We start from the raw sequence: 21124 nt of genomic DNA on the forward strand, positions 1-21124 counted from the left end.
GAATGAAGAGAAAGGAAAAAAAAAAATCACAGCATGATTCATCATTATTTGCATGAAACTACAGCAAAATCAAGATACTAAAATCCATTTGCTGTACTTTTTTTTTTTTTCTTTTTAATACTTTTCATAAGCCTATTTTCATAAGTCTTTTCACAATCTGCTTCTGCCCTGTGTTGGAGACATGATATTGAGCTCAACAGGTATTTGATTTGACTTAATATAACTATTATTATTAAGACACACCAAGATAGCAAATAAGGACAAGCATGGAAAGGTCAAAGCCAAGCCAGAGAGGAGGAAACCAGGGACAGATAAAGGGCCAGCTCAGCATAAACATATTTTCCCTGTGAATAACACTGGAAGTGGTAATAAGATACTGAAACATAATTCAACTACTAGCTAAAGTTTAGTTACCACACTAAAAGTTCATTCTATCTGCAAATCCTAGGTAAATGCACCATTGAAGGAAAAATGACCTGCAGATAGAGAGGAGACATACAATACTTTTAAATGTGTATATTATATACCTCATATTAAGATTTATACAGCTGCAACTGTTTAAGTACAGACTTTTCTATGCAAAAATAGAAGCTAGCTCTTTCTCTCTCACTATATGTATTCCTAGTAACTGGAGAAGCCACAATTAAAAAAAAAAAACAAACATCAAAATATTTCAAGACCTCTGAATAAAAACTGTGACAACTGGTAGCACAGTATTCTAGTTCATAGACTTCTTGGAGAAGTCTATTTTAAGCTCTGGATAAACCTGATACCCCAACAAAGGAAGAAAGCTAATTAGCCAGTTTGTCACAATATATCCCTGTTCTTTCACAGATATAAGAGAAACAACATCTGGTTTTCAAACCTGTAGTTCTGCTAGAGCTGCCCTTCTAACCATTCTTCTTCGTCTGACGTATCGGTAAAATAGAACATTTTATGGATTCTTGAATTAGCAGCCCTTTAAAGTTAATATACAAGGGGAAAGCTCTGTTGACACTGATTTTTTTTGCATTTCATATAAGGAAAAAACTCTAAACTTCCTTTGATTCCTTCATCAACTTAGGCCTGTGGACTCTGGTGACAACACAGACTTTTATTATTACAACTATGAAGTTTCTAGTAGCATGGTGTTTATACATCAGTGACTCTTGTTCTGTGAAAAAAAGCAGGCAGTTTCCACAAACTACAAGGATGCTCAGTACAATGAATAATTGCTTAGTGCTTCATTTTCTACATAATAATCATTTTCTTATATGTAACTAAATATTTTAAGCATTTTATTAATTTATAAGCTTAGTTGTGGACATCTCTGTGTTTTTGGCATCAGTTCACAGACTGCCTAAAGTGTTGATACTCTATGTCCTCAAACATAGAGTTTCTAAGTGTCCTCACAATTGCTTGTCACCTGTAAAAGAGGTTTAGATCCAATGCAAAATTAACATATGGTGAACAGATGGACTCAGAACAGACGTTTGTCAAGAAAGTACTCACACCAAAGACTTTTTGGCTTCAGCCTTTTAGGACCTTCAGAAAAGTCCTACTTGAAGCTCCAAGTCATACTAATCAGGGGAACATCATTCCTCAATGACAACCTCATGCTGCAAAAACTTTTATGACCTGCTACAAAAAAGAATCCTTGCAACTTTTCTGTTGTCACAGTGCCTCCATAAACAGAAGAAACAAAATATTGTTTCCATAGGGTACCCCACCCATCCAACAAGGATAATTCATCTTGTATGAAACAAAAATGCAAGCACAAAATTGTTATTATGATGATTTTAAAAAACAATAATAATTACAATTAAAAGTTTTTTAAAAATCTGCCCCCCACCATGCAAACTCTTCAAAATATTCCATTACTTACTGAGGAGGTAAGACAAGAGTTGTTGGCTGGGCTTTTGGTCTGCGTTTTGCAGATACTCCCATCTGGTTGGCTGAACGTTTCAAAGACTGCTGATTCAAAAGGCCAGATGCTAGCCCGGCATGGTACTGCAACTGGATAATAAAAGACATATATATTAAAATACACACCACTGCAGTACTCTATGTCAGACCTCTACTATCTGTACCACCTGATTCAAATTACAGCCAGTCAGTAAGTTAATGTATGGTATTTCATATATATTGCTCGGATGGAAGACGATACAAACAAAAGCATATAAAAGTAGTCTGCTGTGAAACAGGTATTACAAGGAAATTATGCTATAGGGCAAGTAAGATGATGAATCAAAGACTTCCTCTCAAGTCCTAACCCTCCTGAAACTTGAGCTTGCTTTTAAATGTTAAGACTGTTTCTCCTCTCAAGGGATCAAGCATTCTTACTTTTTGGAAGAAGCTAAGAGGAAGAAAGATGCAACCCTTTCACTATATAAACCAGCTTTTTAGAAATAACACTCATCTTTTTTCTTAAACATAGAAACATTCGCAAAGAAGTTTCTACCACTGTAAAGAAAAATCTAGCCTAAAAAAACCCTGCTGCATCTCCATAGCATTGCAGAAAGATTCACATTCAGTAGCTTTCTCCTCTAACCTTTTATTTTACTTGCCAATGAAAGACAAATTTATGAAGGACACAGTATGAATCTGTAAGATTTTGAGTGCATTCCCACTGCTCGCAGATTTAAGAACAGCTACAGTGCTGTGTCTGTCCTGAAACCAGCTTCAAGTGCAACAAGTTACAAGCTCACCTCTAAACACTTTCAATTCACGTTCTTAGCTCCCCATTTTTAAAGAGAAGGGGTGGGGGGAAGATTCAGCGTCAGACAAATGCCATTTCCCTCATCATTCTAGTCCCCACATCAATGTGTTCATTAAATTGTGTAAGGATTTGTTCTGAAAAAGGTGAACTGTTTAACACGTTAACAACTCTAACCCCATGGTCCGCATCTAAAAAAAAGGTTACAGTTAGGAAAATATGACTTACAAATGTTCAGAAAATAAAGTAGTCTTAGGCAAAGCTATTCTGCAAGGTACTGACTGAAAATGAGGGAAACAAAGCTTGGTAAAGTGATCTACTTGAAAATGGCTATTAAAATGAGTGAAGCTATCCCATGAGCCAATTTGACTCAAATGTCAATGCTCAGAGCATCCATAAGGCTTTTTAACAGGCTCCTGATTTACTCGGCTGCTTTGCCACGTGATCTCGGCCGTGGCACAATGTGAAGACACATTGCATTCCTAATGGCAAGAGACCCGTGCTCTGCCAGGGAAGGGGGGGGAGATTGTATTGCCCCAACAGCTCCGCTTAGACCAATGAATTTTGCTCAAATTTTTTTTTCTCTGACAGATTTCTGAAATGAAAAAAATCAATGAGAGCAATGGACGGTACATGTTTGAAAGGCAGTGTTTCAAAGTGTCAGGGGCTTAGTTTTCAATCTTCACTACCAGAATTTGCAGTGAGTGCAATATGCAGCGAATTAGAGGGAAAGACAGCTCTGGCAGAAGACCCCTCCAACTCCAGGAACACACTTTTCCCTTTTCTTCTTGCATCTTATTAAGAGCAGCCCTCCTTTAGCCATTTTGTGCTGTTGACACCATTCACTTATATTCACTGCGCAGAATGGCACTGACAGGTATTTCAAGTAAATAACATCATTTGGACACTTGCTCAGAGATGGAGGTAATCACAGGTGCTAATCACAGATGAATTTTAAATGCAACCTTTTAAAAACATTTCATAACCTCCCAGCTAATCTGACATTTAGTGGTCAGGCATTTAAAAAAAAAAAAAGGAATTATAAATATATCCTAAAAAACAATTCTGTCCTTGAAGGCTGACTCCCAGTGATTAAGCTATTTTTATTAATTATATCTTTATAATCTACCTTTGCTCCTAGGAATGCAGATCCAACTGTCAAAATCTATAAGGGCCATTAAATATTTACCAAACCATCCTTATAATGGGAGAAAAGGTCAAAGTTAATAAAACTGACAGGCAGCTTCTGTCCAACTTGATTTATACATTATTAAAGTATCACATACTGTATTGCACAGAATGCATTCCTTTTTGGGGGCAGAGGGGTCTTAACTGAAGAGACTGGGAAATTGTTTCTTAATCATTTGTTCTGAGGAGCAGAAACAACACTGAAAATAGTGCCAAATCAGTACCACTAGCATGAAAACTATAGCCGGGAGATTCAATGGTCCTGATGGATAATAAATGTGCCATTCAGTTCCTTTTTCCTCTTGCAAAATAAACACCTTTGTCTGCCAGCATCGGCCATGACAGCAAATCTCAGCTAAAAAAAACATACCAATCCCCTCAAAATTTTTGCTTACTAACAAGGGAATGCTATTTCCAAACATATTCTCTTCACCTTAGGGAACACACATGAAATATACCATCACAGGATATTATGGGTGCTAAAAGGCTCACGCAGGGAAGCTGAGATAAGCTCACAGGACACAAACCCTTTGAGGGTTAATAAACACACAGAAACCACATTTAGCTCAACAAGTCCCTGAGCCAGAGACTGCTGATGGCTGGAAGAACACTAGGGAGAACACTGTAAACAGGCATGCGCTTATAGGTGCTGGTGGAGATGAGATATGGGGCGACACGAGCCTTTGGTTTGAGCCAGCAGAGCTGTTGTGTGTTTCAGCTGTTGTGTGTCTACAGAGGGGTGGTCCACGCCGGTCTAAGAGACCCTGCGACCCAACGCAGCCAAAAGTTGGGCACTTGTGGATGGTCACGACTACCTTCTGTAAGTGTATTCCCAATGACCTTCCATCTGCTTTTGACAACTGTGCTCCTTTAAACGAGCAGAATGGTAAACAGCAATAGCTTTATCCATAAAATATGCTAAATACACACTGAACTTGAGTACTGGTGCAGCACTAGGTAGTATTGCAAATCAGTTCTTTATCAGCCGCTAAGGAATTCCCCATCATTCAGAGGCTTTATTACAGCAAGCATCCATGTCTTTTGGCTTTGGGGAATTCCAACTGGTTTATGTGAAGCTAAGCTCTTTACTTCCTAATGAAATATTCCTCCATAAAATTTCAACAAGATTGATCTTTTTTCCCCAATACATGCAGATGAAACATAAAATCTATTTCAGAAAACTAAGAAAGAAAAAGGAACAACAAAAAAAAAAATCAATTTGTAACACTTAGCAGCTAGGATATACACCAGTGCCAACCTGTACAGTTTTATGATGAGTCTCATGATAGCTGATATTTTTCTTAAAACTGTGGTTCCAAGTAGATGTGTGAATTCCACATTTTAAAATCATAAGAGACTCTAGTTCTCAAGGATGTAGGAAAAGTAGTGAAAATAACATTTCAATACATACAAAAGCTTTACCTGAAGGTAAATAAAAACAGAACTTGGATTATTTTTAAATTTCATTATTTTTGAGATTCATTATTTTTTCTATGTTAATGGCAACATGGCCTATATTTTCTAGAAGAAAAGATTATCACTAATGTTTTACAGGTGCCATAATTCACATTTTCACAGTGTTCCTGAGTATATGAAAACTACATTCATATATTAACGGCTCTCAATCTTCCTCACAAAGTGAAATACATCATAACAGAGATAGCACTTTGGAGTCACTTTTCTCACAGTTCTAATTGTAAGGAGGGCAATTCCTTCATTCACATAAGATGTCTTTGGCTTTCCCATGAACTATTTAAACAGAGAAGGTGTATTAGAGAAATACAGACCGGATTTAGTTCTGAAAGCATTAATATTTTTTTTAGAAGTTAATCACATAATATCTTTTATTTACTCTACCCTGGTGACTCTCTTCTTACCAGAAACAAGGAAATGCACCCCTAAAATAATCAAGACAAACTAAAAAGAACCCCTCCATCCCCCCAAAAGATCCCATTCTCTTCTGCAGATGATCTTTAAGGTTTGGAGCAGACAGATAACTTCTGCTACAGCCAAAGGGCTTAAACCAGGACAATGCAGTAAGGCCCCTTCGTTCAATAGAACTGTACCGACCGTACTGTGACAGATTATATTTTGGCCTATAGGATTACTCTACAGTGTATGTTATGAAACTACAAACATGTACACAGTGCTAATTTAAAACTTTTAAAATCAAAGCTTCATCATTAGAATTATGCTGGGTCTAAAGGTCTTTAGTTTACATAATTCATGGGCTGGAGATTTTGCATGTGCTGACTGCTGACCAAACAAGTCATTACACTCCACTTACTGACAAGGCCATTTAACATTGCAAAAATTGGTTGGGTAGGAAGAAGGTAAGAATCAGGGGAAAAAAGAAAAAAAACATAAAAGAAAAAAACCAATCACTTGGAGCATTTACGATTGATCATGTCAACTCACAGTTGCACATTAAATTTACATATTACCATTATTTAAAGCTTTTTAAGCACCAATAGGTTTTCTTTAAAAAGTGAAATCAGAAGAATGACTTTTCTTCGTGATCATATTACCCTGGTGTGATTTTTTTCCATTCTCATGTAAATACTTACTGATCACATACATAAACAGAAAGGCATTTTCTCAGATATAGGTAATATAAAAAAATGTTTATTTCCATTCCTCCAAGAAATGGAGTTTTACAGAAGTGGCTGACAGATACTTACCCATCATGGAATTTTCTGAATTCACTGTAGTACTGGTGAATGCATATGCACATTTGCCTCCTTTTAAGATGCACAGTACTTTGCCCCTCATCATTAAACTATTTCTCCCTTACAGCTAACAAGGGATTTGTCTATTATGATAAAACTCTACTTGTTCTTTTGAAAAGAGCAATGAGCAAGCAAGCAGGACACTCCCACAGTTTCATCTCTGCAGACTAAAGCAGGCAAGAGAGAAATTAGACTACCTTAATTGTTATTTTTAAGCTTCTCTCAGATAATGAGGCTGGTTTGGAAATTCTCTTTTTCTCCAAACAATGTTTGATCATTTTAGGACAGCTGAATTCTTGACTTGGCCAAAACAGCATCAATAAACCAAAAGAGCAGCCTCCAATTTCTATAATCATTGGTTTTCCTCTCGTGGAACTGGGTTGCAGGCTTCTCAATTAATAGAAAAGCTAGACATTGTGCCTTTGCTCTAGTTTACAATTTAATTAGGAGACTTTGTTCTGTTTTTTTTTTTAAAAGCATTTATGCCCCTCAAGCACTTTCCAGTTTACAAGAATATTTAAGCAACAAATACCTATCCGTGACGGGAACAAAGGCTACCCCAATTCCATTCTTTTTTAAAGTCCTGGACAAAAGTTACTGCATCTTTTCCTAAACACCTTGATCCAACTAAACTGTGAAACTAATGAGCTCGCACTTTCGCTAAAAGCCTCTTGCATGCGCGGCTCTTATTTGCATTGCATTGAGATGCACAGTGCCACTGCCTCACCCTGGTTAATAAACCAGGAGATACAGAGCATTCTGAAGACATCTACCTGCACATGCCCCTGCACAGGCAATCTTGCTTTTCCCTCTCCTCCTCCCTTCCAAGGCTAGGGAGTTGAAAAAAAAGTTTAGATTTTATATATATATATATTTTTATTTATATATATATATATATATATATAAAAAAAGATACAATAGTAGGAAATGCATTGATACAGATCCCTGTTTCTTTTAACGTCTTGTCTTCACCACATTTTTTTATTCCATTGTCTTTGAATTCCTATTTTTGCTGAGAGTGCTGTTTTAATTAGTGTTAGATTTCAGCCTTAAAGTGTGTTCTTCCCATACTTTACTTTCGAAAACATTGAAGTTCGGCTGATGAATGACTGCATCAATGTTCCCTCACTCCAATACTGCTTGCAAGTCTTCAGCTTTTTGCCATGCAGAGATAGCAAATCTGGCGGCACTTTCTTCAAGGAATTGGTCAAACCTTCAGCATCTGCATCCTTGCTGCCAATAAAATTATCTGCGCTGTTCAAAGTCTCTGCAAAAGCCACTACTCCTCCTCCAGGTTTTTTTAAAAGTATTCTGGAATCCATTTAATAGTTACATCAGTGACATATTCTTGCTTTTTGGATAATGTCAACACAAAGGGACACTACACAGCCAACAGACTCCGAGGTTTAAAGAGATCTAGTATTTGAAATGGATAAAGAGGCAGAGTAATCATAATCTGGGGCTACACACTACTTTATCTACCTCTTTAGAAGAATAACTGTATTTTATACTTAAGATGTTTATAAATACCTCCGGGTGCTCTGAAGGGCTTGAACATATATATTTCCTGAAAGATAACTAAATGAACTGGCATTTCATTGGATATGCAACTACAACCCAGACACATAACAGAATCACAAAAAGCAGAGTAAAATTATTACATTGCATTCTACATCTAAATGACAAAATAAAACCACACGCAGTAACAAACAGTAGTATTTTCAAGTAACCCTGAGCTCAAGGGTAGTAGTTGGTACGGACGTTGTCCGCTAATAGGCAAATGGTCTCAGTGTCGCTTTATGTGACATATTCACACTTGTGCGTTCACTTAGTGGATTTCATTAAAGTCCAGAGACCCAAGAAGTGCACTTGATCAATATTTGACAGAAAATCTGAATTCCTTTTTGACAAAAGTATTATCTTTGCATAGGACAAATAATCTGCAGCAGGGAAAAGTCATTATTAAAACTCAAGACTGAATAAGGACACAATTAGTATCTTCCCCCAGTGCTGCTGTGCGCCCTTAAACAGCCACCAGAACTTTGAACTGAAGATACTGCTCTCACGCTAAAATTAATATTTTCTAAAGCCCTAGACTAAATCTTTGGTGTCAGGGGCTCAGGTGGCAGCTATGTCACTATAAAGAATGTCCTGCTGCCTCCGTGACAGGGGATGCTCAAGTGCTCATATAAGAAATGTGGAGATACTTTAAAACTGAGTGGTAGAATAAAGGGCTGCAATCGGCTACAGAAACACTCTTCAAATTGTCTAGCAGCATGCCATGATTTGCAGCACTGTGGTTGGGCTTTACCACTATAGCAAACAAACTACTTTTCAGACAAATAAAGAAATGAATACTCTTCTTCTATAAAATGTCTACAAGGTGCAGCTTACGTAAATCCAACCAGCCCAGTTGCACCATCAGACAAAGGGGAGAAAGACGGTCAAAGAACAGATGAGAGGGAAATCCATTAGTGTATAAGCAATGTAGCAGTAATGACCCTGGCTGGTACTTGTGCCACTCAATTTTTTTTTTTCCCCTAGCTCATTAAATTTAATTAATTTAACTTCTGTTAAGTGCCTTTCCTTAGCTTTAGTCACTCGCACCATTAAAATGCACAATATATTTAGACTAGCAAATACCCATACTGAGTGTCAGACAATAGCTATTAGCCTAGCCGTGGGTCTTTCTGCCAGCATACGGAAACCTGGCTTCACTCAGTCTCCCGTGGCCTTCCTGAACGGGAAGTTGCACTCGGAGATCAGAACTCCAGCGTACAGTTCATCCTGACACAGGTATGCCATGGGCAGATGGATACGCTCTGCCAAGCTATACCAGACATCACCACTCTCTTCTACTAGAGGTGATCGCACTACCGTGCCAGCAGAAGGGGTTTCATCAGTACGGTTTAAACTGAGCTGAACTTGCCAAATTAGGAGAGAATTCTTTCTTAAATGGTTACTTTTGCTAATATCCTCTTTCTTTACATCTAGCAGGCATCCCGAAGCAATGCTGCTGGGAATGCTAATTTCCAGCCTGCTAGGAAGGACAACCAATTAAAGCCTGAAGCAGGACAATTAGATCTGGAACAGAATGTATGTGGCCTGTTTCCCTATATGAACATTCCTACTACAGCTTCAGAATATTCATGATCGGATTAATTTATACTCCTTCCAAGACAGTATAAAGCGACCCACAGAAAGCATTCATACACAAATAATGGCAACCAATACAGGTCACTGTTATAAGTGGTTAGAGAAAGAGGTTTCAATTCTCACCCTCGCTTGTAACACAGGATTTTTGCACAGACAAACCCTAGAATCACCATAGGTGGCTGGAAGTTAGAGATCAGCTGCATTCTGGAGGATGAGTGTCAAAAAGAAACACATCATTTTCCCCCTTTAAAACATATCACATTCAACACTGAATGGACATCTCTAGAATACTTGTTGGAAAAATGACCATAACCACTGTACTTGCAAAGCAGAATGCTGAAATGTAATGGTCAACAAAACCTGAAACTTTTTTTTTCCCCACAAGGCAATTAAAAAGGAGCTTCTCTGCCCTTTCTCAAGTTTTCTGTGTTCAAAAATTAATGATATATATCTGAATCCTGTCTTCAACCTCACATTGACTTTTGGGAGACAGAGCAATCCTGCCTATCACTAGCAGCAGTGTGAGCTCTTCCTTCTCTGAGAAGTTTCACTGAAAATTTTCTCCAGCTAAAACAATATTATGCATTAACTAAGAACTCTAAATCAAAACTGATAAAAAAAAACAACCAAAAACCAAACTTCAGAATAGCCATTTATAGCTTACAACATGGACTTCCGGGAATTTTATCTGAAACAACACCAGACTTAAGAAAAATTAGCTCTCTGCATTTAATTAGGACATTTACATGAGAAGTTGGATAATCATAAATCTGCAATCCTTGTCATTTGCATACAAGGTAGAGAAATCACCTTACTCCATACTGCTAGAGACCAAAATGAGTTTTACTACATCAGTTTGTGCAATGCACTATTGAAAATAGCAACATATGGCCAAACTTTATTTTTAAAACATAAATAAACCCCTACCCTTCATGATTTTTGAATGTGTCTACTTTTAGATGATCAAGCTGTAATGCATGAAAAAGCCAACTTTTGAAAAATCAGTTTAAAAGACATTTCAAGTTAGACATCCAAAAAATAGACAGACATTTATAAAAGTCTTAGTCAAATTATTTGTTTAGACTTCAAAGAGTTAAGTTATGAATGTTTTCAGGAATGAAAAAATAATCTATCAGGTTTGATTGATAAAAGTGTAGCTTTTAACTAAGACTGAAAAAAACTGAAGACTGGCAACGTTTTTTCCAGAATAATATGCTTCCTTTGCTTTTTTTCAGCACAGTGCACATAAATCAAAGAAATGTTAAAGAGGCCCATACATCACAAGCTGGCATTTCTAAACTATTTACAAAATCCGTAATAGTCAAGAGGATGGAAAATATAGAAGCGTGACCAGCAAAGTTACTGAAAGAAAAAAAAGGCAGTTCTACCATCTCAGAAGGGTTAATTAAGGTTGGAAACAACTCTTGATTGTAGAATTTAAAAATACTAAACCAAAACAATCCTGATAATGCAGGGTTACAAAAAGGAAACAAGACAGTATATCAGCCAAAACAGAGAGAAGGTGGATTTGAGCAACATGCTTGTTGCACAATTAAGCACGCGATTCTGAAAACAGATAAAGCAAATGCTCTAATAAGGCCTGAAGTATGTACAAAAGCAGGGCTGACTTTGCATCTGCAAAAAGACAGCCCCCAAAATATCAGTAACTCCAGTGCTTAGCTGCGTATCCATCAAATTTTCACACCCCAACATCTAAGCATACAACAGACTTATACAGATGAGGTTTTCCTCAACAACTTTTACAAATGAGAATCTCATCTCCTCTTCTGAAAGGAAAGACATGGATTATGGAAAGTTTATCTGTCCATCTGTTGAAGATGTCACACTCTGACTAGAGAGTGCAAAAAGCACGGAGATGTTTTACAACCAAATCCAAAACTTACTGTAGTCTGAACTAGTGTAAAAGCCATATGCTTTGCAAAAACACCTCTTTTGCTACACATTTTTTTACCACAGCACAAAGAGTAACAGTTCGGAAGCTGCTGTAATCTTTATTTCTGAAAATAGATCACATATTCTTACTCTCATCTGCCATGCTCGGGTAAGCTAACCGATCAGAAACCAGAAAAACAAGGAAATACTACACTGCGCAATGAAAGTTAAAGACGACACACTCCATTGCAAGAAGTTACCCATAGTTTACAGGTAAAGCAGCAGCTCACAGAGCCTGAGACCAGGAACAGGATGATGCGCCGAACAGAAGGGTTTGGTGGAACGGCACATAAAGCGGTTTTACAGTTTTCTCCGTCAGCGTTGAAGACTTCCAGTAGGAGTATTTCAGATGAAGCTGGGGGACCTCAGAAATATCTTTAGGAGTAAAACAAATGCAAGACACTTCATATTATTTTCATGGGAGCTTGTAATGATATTATAATTAACTCAATTACACCACAAGATTAATAGCCTTTAAAATGCTCCCAGTCATTCATTACAGGCCTAATTAAAACTCTCTTTTGGTGCTGAGCCAGCAAGAAATACGAAACTACTTGCTAACTAACCATATATAAGTATATATGGTATTATCCTTATCATGCTGTTTGTTTCCATGGTCACAATTCAGTGAGCAGTTTGGTTTAGTTTTTGAAAAAAATAATATAAAAGACAACAAGAAAAATGGACAAGATGCCACTTCAGAGGCTTCAACACCTGCAACAGCATATCAGCTCACTACAGCTAACCAGTTTATTTTTAGTTTTGCTGCAACAGTTAAGGGCTTCTACAATAGCAGATGCCTTTCCTCCCACACATCAATTAATTTGCAAATGCACTCAGGTTGTAGAAATAATGAAGTGCTGAATGCTTTTCTATTGACAAGTTTTGCTGTCAGGAGGTGGATGCTGTAGGCGAGGTGCTAAAATGCGCTGCTGCTATATGCATGCCAAAGGAAAGACATGCCACATGAAACTTGGTCGACAGCTAACAGGGCACATCAATTATTTTATTTACCCCTTTCTCACTAGAACCAAAAGGAAGAAACCCTCTCCAAAAGCTTTTTATTGTATTTATCTAGGTATTTATAACACACTGTTTACAGTGAGATCCGAGCTTTTGTGCTGACCCAAGAAACATTTCATATTCGAGGAGAAAAGCAGTGTTTTGTCATGTATTGTTATACATACTAAAAAAGTTACATTAAAATTGTTAAGGTTACAAATGAAGAATTCAATAACTAGGAAATGCTTGAATTCATATTGCCTATGCAATCTAAATCAGTCTGCTTGTGCTAAGGATTCAGAGTTTGATTACGTGCTTCTTTCCAAGGGACCTCAAATTACCACAGTATGCAGGATCGCATGGATGAAGAGGCAGTTATTCAGCACCCATTTCCATGCAAAGAATGTTATTTACAGTGTTTTACACAATGTCCACACTTATCATAGAAGACGTATGAGAAGATATTTTCCTGCTTTATCTTGCTTCTTTACAAATACTGTTAAATTTACCTTCACAATTCTTATTCTACTCACGCTGGGAGTGGATCTGAGGAATCTCAGATTTTTAAGAACACTAAATGTTTTTACTACTTACTATATTTGTAGTAGATTTCTAATAGATAACAACTGCAGTCAGGTGCTCAGCAAGTCTTCGAAGCAGCCAGAAAAGGCTTTAAGCCAGGTCATGGCAAGGTTGGAATCTCTATCCCCACTTCTATCACTTGAAATAAAGGATTAGTTGGTAGCAGTTCACCATTACTTTCTGTCTTGATAAGCCACTAATTGGAAGTGAAGCGCATCTTGCCAGCTATTCTCTGAAAATAAGTTAAAAACCAAGATTCTGAACTTTCAAATTAAATTCTACGCTCTGGAGGACAGCATGTTCTCATGGATACAGACCCTTCTCATTTTGAGTCCTCAAATTAGAAGGCATATAGTTAGTGAGCACAGAACAGACAAAAAAAAAAAAGGCGTTACATTATGGTTAAGAGCCTGGACAGTTGGAGTTGATCCTTTCTACAGGCTTCCTAGGAAACAGTCAATCTAAAAGAATCTTTGCAAACATTTAGTCCTGCCTCTTACCTAATTCAAGTTACTTTTGTGTTTATAGTTTAGCAAATGTAGTTAGAAAAAACCAGAATATCTATGTGCTCACCTTTCAAGTCTTCCAAGGAAGGCGAGTCCCATACTATTCCTCTCCAATTCTTCCAGTGCTTAATTACCACGAGTGTTTAAACCATGCACCTCAGCTGTAGTCTGAATTTGTTAAGCTTCTACTTTCAATTACTGAATTTTTTTTGTCTTTGCTTGCGATAATGAAGAACCCTCTCTCATCCACTTTTTCCCCCTCAATAAAGATGTTAGTACAAAGCGAGTCATCTGTTTTCTTTTATGAGTGAAATAAATTGAACTTGTTTGATCATACAGAAGGAGCACAGGAACCCAAATGCTTTTGATCAGTTCTCATGTCTCTCAACTAGAAAACCCCAAATTAGCAGGCACCTAGACAAATGGTATCTAAGTAGTTTTACAATTAAAATAATGCTTAAAACCATTTTCAAGTGTTAATAATGGAAAATGTTATTAGTACAGGTACTAACAGGTAAGGAATTTTGTTGTTAAAAATAGATGATTTTCTGTTTTTTAAAATGCGCGATTTTCAGGCTGACCTTGTCCCTTTTAAATTTTTATAGCATCTTCAGTTCTAATTTGAGATTTTCATATGGGGTAGGCAAACCTTCTTACGTTCTATACTAAATGCAAGACACCTTCTTGGCATGATCTGCAATATTAATAATATAACAGTACCAATTTCAGGAGCAGCAATGTAGCATCAACACACGCATACCTACACGAACAGAAATTTAACCATGTCTATCGTGGAAATCTTTAATGCATCACAGCAAAAAAGCAGGTCTAAGACAGCTCAAACACAATTTGAGATTTCCTCTTTTGCCATACAAACACGTGACCTTGTCATGCTTCACAAGGTAACACCAACGTAGCTGATGCAAGAAAACATATGCTTCTCTTTACTGAACTCAAAATAGGAATAGAGGGGAAAGAGAATGATACTCAGGGCCAAACCCAGGTTTCTGAAGACTAGACTTGCAGCTGTCACTATATTCAGCACCAAATGTCCCCACCCATGCAAGCCCTACAGTACTCCTATCACTAATTGCCACAACAGAATTTGAAAAATACTTTTTGGAAATGATAAACACTACAGATTCGTTATTTAGCTAGGAATTTGCACTGATGTTATCAGAAGAGTTTTAAGACTTTGAGCCATTTTTAAGTTGCTGTGGGACACAGTTAAAGCCACAGGAAAACCTAAACGATTAATTTTTACGGATTTCAAAAGGAGACAGACATACATTTGACTTTCCATGCATCGGCTGTCTTGCAGGCACTCTTCAATAACCCAATTACCACTTAAATGTCTACTATCTAAACCACAGACATTTCAGCTCCTCATCTAAATCTGGACATACCTTATTTCTATATCTTGGTAATCACTAAGAAAATCTTACTGGATCAAAAAAAGAGTAGTTCATCAGTACCCCAGTTTAAGGCACCAAGTAAACAGACATTCCTGCCACTGCTTATGGACTTCATTATTAATGAAGTAAAAATTGCAGACAATAATCTATTGCTTCAGGTGGCCATCATAAGAAAAATAAATAGGAAGTTAATGTGGCTGGCCACAGTGGCTTATCTGGCATATTTACTGGAAGGTAAATTAAGAGCACTAATGACCACAGTGCTACAAGCAAGGTAATAACATTGGATTGGAATAGAAAATTCTTCTATACAGCTTCATCTGACCAAGAGCTGTGTTTCCTCCCTCAAAGCGTAAGACAAACTTCTGTGATTGTTTCAACTACTTCACCTTTCTGTACAGAAGGCCACGCTGCCTACAAGCCCCAATGATGTATTAGTCAGAACAAATGGACACTACTGGCCTTTTTCTCTTTTTCTGAATGTTTCCCATTACCAAGAAAAAGAAAAAAAGGGGGGGGGGGGGAGCCTCACAATATTACTTAGTCTCTTGAAAAAAGGCAGGGAGGCTCTGAGGGGGTTCTCCTTCCCTGCACCTCTGTCACCCAGCTCACAGCTCCCCAGAAGGGAGCCCACAGCGAACGGCAGAACCGCCCCACGGCACGCTGTGCCGCGGCAGAGGCTGCCCCGCGCAACGCTCCTCACTGCTGTACCCCACAGCCTGACTGAAATAGCAGCAGCAGCTCACCAGGCTTCAGATGCTATGGAGACTCAAAGCCTTCAGCTAGATTTGAGCTGTCTGACATTGCATCTGAAATACATAGAAGGCAGAAATGGTTTCCTTGCTGTTCAGTTCATTTTATGGTATGTTATCAAAACCACCTCTCTATCCTGGGCTGGAAAAGTCCAGCTGACACAGGGGAATGGCACCAGTTTCCCTACACACAGTTTCCATTGTACCAAAATTTCAGTACCACCCTATTGTGAACTGGAATCTACCTCATCTTATCAACTGCTTCCCATAAAATCACAATGCATTCAATATACATAGTCTGCTGCCCTCCAAACTTGCCAGTCCTAAACAGCCACAAAATGCTGTACCCTATATTCTCACTTATTCTTACCTTTCTCACCTCAAAAACGAAAGCAACCCCTTCTCCTCCAACAGTTTTGAGCTGCACAGAAGCAAACACCTTATAGAGCTAAGCATGCCACAGTGCCCATCGCTGCAGCTACAGTGGGTGCAGAACATCAGAGAACTATTGGAAGTGACGAGTTTAGCCTGAACAGTGAATTGAGAATGTAAAAACATATTATACATAAGAAAAAAACCCAAACCTGCATCTTTTTGGTCTTAAAGATAGACAAGAAAATTACATTTAAAAAAACTACACAATTGTTACAATTAGGTTTCAAAACAGACACAAGCTGATAAATTCAGCATTAAGTTTTCCAAAAGTATCCTTAACCCTTCAGCAGTGCACGTACTTACACAGCCGAAAAGGATCTTTCTGTATGAGATCATACCGCCAGCAATATGACAAACGGGTGTGCATTTAAGGAAACTGGGGCGGTGGGGGAGCAAAATACTGCTTTTCGCAAAACATGATTTTTTAACTTGTTTCTATCACTTCTCTAGCTACAAAATCTTTTGTAAATGAGGACACTACCTACCTGCCTACCTCCCAAAGTTTACTTTATCAAGCCAATAATTCAGCAATATGAATGACCGACAATTCACCCAACTATAGTTTTTGCCTAAGGCATTAAAAAAAAAAAAAAGAGCAAGGGAAACTTATAAATGGTGCTGAAGAGCTGAAGACTTGCTGCTGGCACACTAAACAAACAGGAACAATTGAAAGCCACGGAGCAATTAGTAATTTATACTACTGAGCCTAATGCTTGGACAGTAAGGAAAACAGATGGCTCTGCAATATGGAGAAGGCTCCATGAAAAGCAATCGGCACAGGGATGCTGCAATAACATAGTAGCAATAGTTTGCCCGGTTGTTGCAACAGCTACAGCAAACTGAATTGCATCATTTCACGGTATAAAACAAAACAAAAGCAAATGAGAGTAAAACAAAATAGAACTTTTTATTACAGTTAGCTCATATTCCTTGATAAAGCATAGTCTAGTTTAGAGTTTTTTGGACATAGTCCTGCACTCCTGCATAGTTCTGTGCAAATAAATGATCCTAATCCACCCGGCACTAGCAGTGCTCCTCTTCCTGTCCCGTCCCCCTCCCAGTAATTCTGCATCATACTGAACGGCTATGAACGTCAGCTGTTTAGTTCTACTTTTAGCTCTGCTTTAAATAAGTGTGCTGAGTGCAAGCTGCATAATGAAGGCTCAAAACCATGGAGATGGCACAGACTGCAACTGGGCAGCATTACCAAGCTGTGGGGTTTTTAGTTTTTGTTTTTTTCTTACTGGCAAACTTATTTAATCTGTGGAACAAAACCAAAGTTTGCCAAGGGAAGTTTCCAACTACATGCTGGAGCAGACAAGCAGCTGGCTGGTTTCAAATGGAAGTCCTGTTGCAGACCTTGAGGACATACTCAGAGGCAATGGACTCGCAGTGCACATGCACACAAACACACGAAGAACAGATGAAGGACTTCTTGACAAATGTGTAAGGAGCTCAAACTAATTTGCTTTAAGTATTACATTTCAAGGCCATCATGACCAAGCAATGTATCAGTCATGCAAGGACTTTTAATAATCTAAAAATCTAACCTGCAACTTTTCAGAAAGGCCAAATCATTATAAGCTCTTTGACCACAGGAACCTCCTAAAAATATATATACCCTTTCTAGGGAACCAGAGCACAGATGAAAACCTAGGTTTAAAGCCAAGCATAAGATTCTTCTTCCTCTGCAACTTTCCTACAATAAACCAGGTTGTTTAAAGGGCAAGGTCAGTAGCTGGAGTTAACAGAGGAAGTATCATCATGCCCTGCACAACGATGCTATTCAGCTACAGATTATGCTGACATATTCTCTGTTTTAGCAACAAGACTATTTTAACTTTAAAAAAAATCCATTAAAACAAGTGTTTTACTGTAGAATGTGTCTTCTTTTCCTTAAATCAAAACTCACTGACACAATTGCTGATGCTGATATAAGGCAGTGGAAACCAAAGGCCTCAGCATGCAGTTTTACAACATGGTTTAGAGCCAGGGAATTTTTGTGGAAGCATCAGCCCCCCACGCCTCTGTGAAATATTTTCCACATCCAGACTTTCCAGAGTTCAGGAATTTGATTAAAGCAATCTCCAGGTATTGTTTACTCAATAACATTATCTATCAGTGTTTCCTGAAATCCAAATGTTTCCCTATGGGGCTGCAACTACTTCTGGAATGCAAATTCCAACACAAATCCAGCTGAAGATGAGAAAAGTGCAATTTGTTGTAAATACACCAACATATTCATGTTATTACAGATTACAACTGGAGGCAACTGGAGTTTAAAAAAAAAAAAGGGCAGAACAAATTTGTCTGAAGCATTTCCGAAGTGCAGGGATAGTGCACTGTCTGAACACTGACGAAGGCATAAGCTCAGCAGTGTTATGAAAGAAGCCAGCGTTAAAACACAACTGACTGCACTTGTGTTTAGTTTGTAAAAGAAAGACGAAAGCACAAGTTTATTATCTCTCTCAGTGAGCAACCAGATATTATTGTTCTTTAAAGTAATAATCAAGTAAGAAATTAAAGCAAGTTCATTTTAAGGAAGATGCTTTCAAAATACATTTCTCTTCTTCTGAACTTAAGCCTGAGGAGTACATTGTACAACAAGAATTAGAACAGAACCTGTACGTATATTCACAGCATTTTGCCTGCCATGACTGCTGCTACTGGTATTGATCTTCTCAAGAAAGCAAACTATTAAGACTGATTAAATACCTACTTTTTTTAAATATTCTTGATAATAAAGGGATTTTTCTTCCCCTTTTCTAATGGGTATTTTACGTTGGCAACTGATGGATCCTATATTAAACTGTTTTCATCAAGAACAGCAATCTGCTGCTAAAATTGTCAAACTGAAGAAAGGAGGGATGCTAGAGCCCTGTGATTTGAAGGGAAAACAAGGGGAGAAAAAGGCATAAAGTTCACATGACTGTAATAATCCTACTGACAGTTTTTTTTACCTTGCAAACTTCCTTCCACACAGAAGCATTCTTTTATAAGGTGACAATTCCCTGTAGCCTGGAAACTTCATGAACACATCATGTACTCTTCTTTTTAACCTCTTTGAAGTCCCTGCAAAAATGTCTTTCTAACCTACTGATCAGGATGACATGCAACTGCATACATGAAAAGAACAATCACATTTCCAGTACCCTACACACACTACTTCTGCACTTTAGAAAATTCTTTGTTTCTGTAAGTACCCTTTTAATGAAGGCAGGCATCATCAAGAGTTAAAAAAAAATAAAAAATAAAAAAATCAAGCAACTTGCAAGAAAACAAACATCAAATCAGTCAGTCAAGGCACTGTTTGACTTCATCAGCCACTGGGAAAAATCACAGAGGATTTGCTGCTACTCTGATTTGATCATGCAAGCCTCTGAAAACTTTGCCTGGTCCATTACTTATTTAAAATAATACTCCTTCCATATTTACCATAAGTGTAGAGAACATGAAACATTAGTTTTCCAGGCTTCACATTGTGGCTGACAAAGCAAAACGCATACTGAAGTTAGAAGGCCATCAGAGCAAGACTCTCTGAAAAAAGCCACCTTAAATAAATGCACAATAAATGTCTCCTCAGTCCACTCAAGCAGTCTTCAGCCACTGCTGTATGTCAGTGTCTATTTTAAAAGCAGGTCATGGATGCTTACAGAAAAGCCACAGACCCTTGATTTCTATACATCTGGGAATTACTACGTTTTGCAAGTTAGCACATATGAAAATGCACTAAGGACAGTACTCTGAGTTAATTTAGACTCTGGGAGTTCTACTACAAATAACCTTTGTAAAACAGTTAATATTCCCTACAACAGATTTTTTTGGGGAAAGTGACTCTTAAGGGAGTCATCTTTCCGTGTACTGTTAATGCAACAAAACCCTTACTATAGCATGACCATCATCAAATATGCATTTACTAGTCACATAAAATCATAAAGTTACTTTGAAATTTGTTTGAAGATTAGCTAAAAGCATTTGCAATGCAATATTCTCTGATTGAGGAACATTTCCCATGCCATTAAAGTCTATTCCATTTTAAACACTTTTTCTCCTCTGTTGCTCTATCTTTTGGTTTATCAACTTAAATTAAATCCTCTTTTTCCCCCCCATCAACCCCTTTTTCATTTCAGGACTCCTTTTGTTTTGTTGCAGGGAAAATGAATTGTATCTGAGCAGATGAACGTTGTGTGTCCGTGCTGCTTTTAGTTCATGCAACCTGCCATGGCAAAGCAGTTGTCTCATCTGGGTTCTTGCAAAAAATTAACAAGAAATTTATTCACTTCTGTATGCAGATATGGTTGCCTATTACATGGAAATATGACTTTGAAACACCATACTTACAAAACATAATATTCCAAAGCTGCTTGGTCTCTGTGGACATCTATATAATATCAAGCTGCCACATAAAACACTACTAATGAGATGTTCTTTTGATTCCCCACAATCAAAGGCCTCCACCCATTAAGAGGGTTATGCCGACTCTCTCTTCCATCTGTGCTGCACTTTGAACGGACAATATCATCCCTTGGATGCATCAACTCTAGCAACCAAATGGATCATCTAACAAGACTGCTAGACGGCAGCTTTCCTCACAGCCTTCCCCTGAAGAACAGACTACACTCTTCCATTTCTGTAGAGTGTAGTGGACGACTCCTCTCCGCTTCAGGTCTTCCAGAGGGAAGGTATTGGCTGGAGGAAATACAACTAACTA

The 21124-nt window shown here is 37.9% G+C and overlaps 1 protein-coding gene across 2 annotated transcripts in view; it reads right to left on the minus strand.

Annotated features, from left to right (window-relative positions):
- Positions 1–21124, minus strand: part of MED27 (mediator complex subunit 27) — a 93911-nt gene that overhangs the window by 55142 nt on the left and 17645 nt on the right. For both annotated transcript variants that reach the window (XM_050908011.1, XM_050908009.1), the window contains exon 3: positions 1865–1995. In XM_050908011.1, coding sequence (XP_050763968.1) covers positions 1865–1995 — 131 coding nt within the window. The remainder of the gene's footprint in view (positions 1–1864; positions 1996–21124) is intronic.

Source organism: Gymnogyps californianus, chromosome 18 (genome assembly GCF_018139145.2).
Source record: "Gymnogyps californianus isolate 813 chromosome 18, ASM1813914v2, whole genome shotgun sequence".
NCBI classification, from domain to species: Eukaryota; Metazoa; Chordata; class Aves; order Accipitriformes; family Cathartidae; genus Gymnogyps; species Gymnogyps californianus.